Genomic DNA, 6,092 nt, shown 5'->3' with positions numbered 1-6,092 from the left:
GACCCTTCTTCAGAAATTTCTGAAGAAGGGTCTAGGCCCGAAACGTCAGCCTTCCTGCTCCTCTGATGCTGCTCGGCCTGCTGTGTTCCTCCAGCTCTACACCTTGTTATCTCAGGTGTTAAAATTGTTTGTGCTGATGCATTTGAGATCAGCTAAACTCAACACAATATATGGATTGAAACTGCATCTTCTCCCCCCATCCCCAATTGGTTCTAATTGGCTTTACACTGCCAGCTAACCAGCAGTTTAATAGAGTGTTGGTTTCAGCCATTTCATCTTGGAAATAGCAATGTTGCCAAGCCATTGTTATGCATATCTAATTCAAGCAATTCAAATGGTCACACTTCAAACATTCTTATTTATTGAGTCAGACTGCATTTCACTCAGGAGAAGAATCAGTACTGGCACTTGATTATTAGGGGATGTACTTGAAACAATTACTAGAGTATCTTCCCTCCAACTTTTGCTTTTTTTAAACTGCACACACCTGTTGCTGACTTGGATCTGGTGGATATCGGTGGAAGGGAAGAAACTTTGCTTTCATCCAGAGTTCAACACATTTTATAAAAGCAAAAGCGCACGCATGGATGTATAAAATTGATAAAAGATTACATTCTCAAAGTGATGATTCCCTTTACAAAATATTTTGAAAGGAAATGTTCCAGAATGAAAAAATGCTGTGCAAGTATTTGTCTAAAATCAAACGCCTCTTCATTATTTCAAGAAGGCAGCAGTTCAGTTCACTAACTGAAGTGATGCTTGTGTTGTTTTTAGACACAGTTTTGATTGTGGGCTTGTAGGCCTTTATCTGATCCATCAGGTTCAGTGACATTTCATATTGAGATGCATTTGTGACTTGCTGGTTTATAGCTCTAATAAGTGCACACGACTCTAATATGGCAGGTAACATTTCACCATGAGCTGTGATTTTTGTGCCAGTCATGTCACATGCTACATTTACAGTTTTACAAAGGAAATTTTCATTTCTGTTTAATTTTGTAGACATCAGCTCACAATAACAGTTCTAATTCAGATGGAAGCCCAGTGCCTCTAGGAACGAAGAGGAAGAATGGGGATAATGATGATGATGATGATGACGATGAACCACCAGATAATATCAGGTGCTGTTATTGGCTGGTTGCTTTGTTTAGCTGTTCAGCAAATTCCTAAAATAGGTGCTCTAATTAATACCACTTAATTTGAAGGAAAATAATCATCATCTTTTCCATAACAGCTTTTCTGTTTATCGAGTAGTAATTAATGTGGAGGCACAGGAACACTTAGCAAAGCATTTTGAGACATTGGAGCTGTTGATTGAGGAGCAAATATAGTAATCAAGTAGGCTGTTCTAGTAGAAGTCCCTTCTCCCTTTGAGAACAAACTGTAAATTAGACATTTCCCTCTTTTATGTATATATATGAGTATTCAAGTTGAGTGCTAGTACTGACATTAACCCGTTCCTTCCACTTCAACTTTGTGGATGTCACTGGGTACTACAAAAATGCATACGGTGCACCATTTTTTGAGTGGGGGTGGAAGGGGCTTGATTGGAGTTTGGGGGAGAATACTTTAAGACCAAGTATTATGAACTGTGGTTGACCTTTTAAGCAGCAGCACTGGCTTTGGTTAAAAATAATTGACAGCATTAATGGCTGAAATAAAAACAGTGGTGTCATTGTATACCGATGGCTTATTTTGTACTTTGCTATTTTATCACTAGTACTGTGCATGTACAGAGATTTGCACAGATTCCTATGAGCTGATTATTCCAAACTAGACATTACTCCAAATGATCCTGATAATTTCTTAAAATATATCACACTGTGCTATTGAAGGAATGTGTTAAGACATGTTACAAACTTTGCTGTCAGAAACTTGCTTTTGTACCATTTATGTCTTTGTTTGAGTGATGGAGTTAGAGGTTTACAGCATGGAAACAGGCCTTTTTGCCCAACTTGCCCATGCTGCCCAGTTTTCACAATTAAACTAGTTAAATTTGTCTGCATTTGGTCCATATCCTTCCATACCTATCCCACCCATGTACCTGTCTAGGTGTTTCTTGAATGATTAAATTGTACTCACCTCCACAACTACTTTTGGCAAACTGTTCCAGTCACCACCCTCTGTAAAACAGACTGCCCCTCTGGACCCTTTTGTATCTCTCCCTCCTCACCTTAAACCTATGCTGTCTAGTTTTAGGCTCCCCTACCATGGGGAAAACCTGTTGGCAATCTACCTTATCAATACCCCTCATGATTTTATATATCTCTAAGGTCAGTCTCCTGTGCTCCAGGGGAAAATTGGCCCAGCCTGTCCGGCTTCTCCATATAACTCGAACCTTCAAGTCCAGGGAGCATCCTAGTAAATCTTTTCTGCGCTTTGTCTTGTTTAATAATATCCTTTCTATAGAAGAGTGACCAGAACTGCACGCATTACTCCAAACATGGCTTACCAATGTCTTGTACAGCTTCAACAAGATGTCCCAAATCCCATACTCAGTGCTGTGACTGATGAGAGGAAGCCTGCCGAGAACCACTTTCACCACGCTGTCTACCTGCGATTCCACTTTCAAGGAATTATGAACCTGAACCCCTACATCTCTTTGTTCGAAAACATGACCCAGGGCCCTACTATTGAATGTGTAGGACCTGCCCTGGTTTGACCTCCCAGAGTGGAGCACCTTGCATTTATCTCAAACTCTGTCTGCCATTCCTCAGCCCACTGGCCGGGTTGATCAAGATCTCGCTATATTCCCAGATGACCGCCTTCACTCTTGGTGTCATCAACAGACTTACTAACCATACTTCCTAAATTCTCATCCAAATCATTTATGTAAATGATGAATAACAGTGGACTCCGCACCGATCCTTGTGGCACACTGCGGTCACAGGCCTCCAGTTTGAAAAACAACCCTGTACCACCACCTTCTGTCTTCTACTGTCAAGCCAATTTTGTATTCAATTGGCTAGCTCTCCCTGGATCCTGGGAGATTTAACCTTGCTCAACAACCTACTTTATGGTACTTTGACAACAGCTTTGCTAAAATGCAAGAAGGCAATGTCTACTGCACTGCCCTCGTGTACTTTGTTGGTCATCCCTTCAAAACAAAACCCAATTAAATTTGTGAGACAAGATTTCCCATGCACAAAGCCAAGCTGACTATCCTAAATGAGTCTTGTCTCTCCAAATGCTTGTAGATCCTGTCTGTCAGAATCCCATCTGACAACTTATTCACCTCAGATGTTAGGCTCACTGGTCTGTAGTTCCCAGGCAGTTCCGTGCAGTTTTTCTTAAATAACAGCACAACATTAACCACCCTCCGATCTTTGGGCACTTCACCTGTCCACTAGTGGCCCTGCAATTTCCTCCCTAGCCTCTCTCAAAGTCCTGGGATACACTTCTTCAGGTTCTGGGATTTATCTACCTTCAATGTGTTTTTAAGACTTCTAGCACCGCCTCTTCTGAAATGTGGTCTGTCTTCAAGACAATACTATTTATTTCACTAAGTTCTGTAGCATCCATGCCTTTCTTGACGGTAAATTCTGTCAAGAAATATTTATTTTGGATCTTAACCATCTCTTGTGGCTCTGCACATAGATGACCTTGTTGATCTTTAAGAGATCCTGTTCTCTCCCGAGTTTCTCTTTTGTCTTCATGTGCTTGTAGAATCCCTTTGGATTCTCCTTTACCTTTATCTGCTTAAGCCACCCCGAGTCCCCTTTTAGACCTCCTGATTTCTCTCTCAAGGGTACTTGATACCTTCTGTATGTTTTTACAAATCTCTGAAAATTGAAGCAGATATTGTTTGGGAGTTGGGGATACATCCATGAAACATTATGTCTGTCATTTTCTACATTTACTTTTGATATTCACACACTTAAAATAATTTTGACTCTGTTTACCTTCCAATATCGAATGAGCTGGATCGAACATCCATATGCTTATCACAATAAATAAGATGTTAATCTCAAATTAGAGATCCAACTAATTTATACCTGTCTATTATGTGGTTGGTATTTTAACTCTTAATCTTCTGTAATTACCCTGGAGCTGAAATTCTGATTGAGCGACGAGATGTAATTAAGCACCCGGACCAAATCTTGCAAGACCACCACAAATTGATTTAGGGCAGCATAGGTACAGGTGTCTTACCAACTTGTAGCAAAGGTTTTGTACCTCAAATGTTTTTGTAAAATATTGAGTGAATTCAGGTTGAAGATAATTCTAGAAATAATTTTTATTTGGTATATTGAGGCAAAGTTAAAACCTTGGGCATCTTTGAACTTCTCTTTGTAATCCAAAAAATGTTCATCAAACAGAAGGAATTTAACTCTTAAATCACGGGCTGTTTAGATCATGGGGTTCTGCTTAGTATGTCCTACATATTTGAGAAATGGTTTGTTTTGAACTGTATTCATTTTGTATTATCAAGGAAAAAATGAATATAGTCGGTGTCATTTATGGAACAGAAGGAAGCCGTTCTGCCCATAGAGTCCATTATTCCATAGTAATCCAGTCTGTCCTGCTCCTACGCTTGATCCCTGCAGCATTTCAAGGGCCCATCTAGTTTCCTTTTGAAATCATTGTGGTGGCTTGTTTCAGGTCATTATCACTTGAAAGTTCTTATTGACCTTCCCCTGCATCTCTTGCCGTCAGACGGCACTGGGGTCTCTCCACCCTGTATGGTTGGTGTGCTCGTCTGTTTGATGATTATGTGCATTAGCTGTTGCAATTTCCTACATGAGTGACATTAAAAGTATTTCATTGACTAGGACAACTTAAGAATCCTTGTAGATGTGGAAGGTGCAAATAAAAATAACAAGTTCAAATTCTCGTCCTCTTTAATTTTTCTTATCCTTGTTGCCATCTGCTTCCCTCGAGACCAGCTTGTGCTGTCTATTTTGTTCTTGTATGTTTTCTTTATCTCATTTCTTTGTCACTTTCTGGAAAGATTGTTCCAGTCAGTTGTGTGCTGTCACAGTAATAGTTGCAGACCTTGAGCGTTTGTTTTTAGTGAGGATAGAAAACACACAAAACAAATCAATAAACTGAAGATATTGTCAGCATTAAGGTCACCATCTGTTCAACTTGAAGTAAGTATCTGGAATGTGTATAGAGCGCTGTTTGTACTGACTGGCTTTCTTTCATACCAGTGTTTAGATAAGTGATTGGTTTATTAGGGCTTTTTCTAAGAGTTGCTGCAATATTTTCCTTGGAGAGCCATTAAACTGCTAGAAGTGCAACAGGCTGCAACTTCTGACTACTTTGCCTATGCCACAACTGACACAAATCTTGGGGTTAAGTATATTTACCTTATAAGAGTGGGCACAACTTTATCAGCAGCACTGTAAGGTCTCCTGCCTGATAGACGTTTCTGAGATGCTTCTTGCTAAGTGCACAGTAAGCCAGTATGCCTGGATGTGTGATCTTCATTTGGGGGTTCCCCTTCCATATGTGATTCCTGCTTTTCCCATGGCATTCTGACTTGGATTGCAATTGGGAACTTTCCTCATGTAGTCTACATGCAACCCAAAAAGGCCTGCTTCGTGTAGGTCAGTGGCAACAACTGGACAGCGGGAGGGAAGGCAGAATGAGTACTTCTGCCTTTCTTGCAATCCCCCAGCATGGTAACTGAATGTAGCAGTGACTATGGATCATGAACAGAGAATCTGACTCCTGTTCGGTTCCATCCTAATTTCTATGCCATATCTGACCTAGGGGCATTTCATGTGAATGTTTAGTTCCTGAAATGGAGAAATTGTTCCATTTAATGAAAGCAAAATGCTGCTTTATTTTAACATACTTCCCTGCCTCCATCCACTTGACAGAACTGAATTATGTTTATTACTTTAAGGTGGAGTAGGCAATTGTTTTCTACTTTGAAAACTTTTGATGTGACCATAGAATCAGGGCTGTGTGGGGAGCAAGTGAGGTTTCAACAAATCTTTCCATTGGTTCTCATAGATATCAAGTTGCTGATCCTAGTTTGTCTAAATATGACTGATTTACTGATGAAGTGATTGTGTTAAATGACGTGTTTAGTTCCAGGCAGCAATTGTCTCAGGATGCACTAGCAGATAAGAAATGTGTGA

At 40.1% G+C, this 6,092-nt stretch overlaps 1 protein-coding gene across 1 annotated transcript in view; it reads left to right on the top strand.

Annotated features, from left to right (window-relative positions):
• The window catches only part of xrn2 (5'-3' exoribonuclease 2), a 39,597-nt gene extending 38,412 nt beyond the window's left edge, over positions 1–1,185 (top strand). Inside the window, exon 16 of the mRNA XM_048601002.1 lies at positions 1,003–1,185. Within this exon, the coding sequence (XP_048456959.1) occupies positions 1,003–1,170 (168 nt within the window). The 3' untranslated portion in view covers positions 1,171–1,185. The remainder of the gene's footprint in view (positions 1–1,002) is intronic.
• The last annotated feature ends 4,907 nt before the right edge of the window (positions 1,186–6,092 follow it).

The sequence above is a fragment of the Rhincodon typus genome, chromosome 9, assembly GCF_021869965.1.
Source record: "Rhincodon typus isolate 14 chromosome 9, sRhiTyp1.1, whole genome shotgun sequence".
In the NCBI taxonomy this organism is placed as follows: Eukaryota; Metazoa; Chordata; class Chondrichthyes; order Orectolobiformes; family Rhincodontidae; genus Rhincodon; species Rhincodon typus.
Note: the sequence above shows the minus strand (reverse complement) of the source record. Positions and strands in the feature narration are given on the sequence as shown.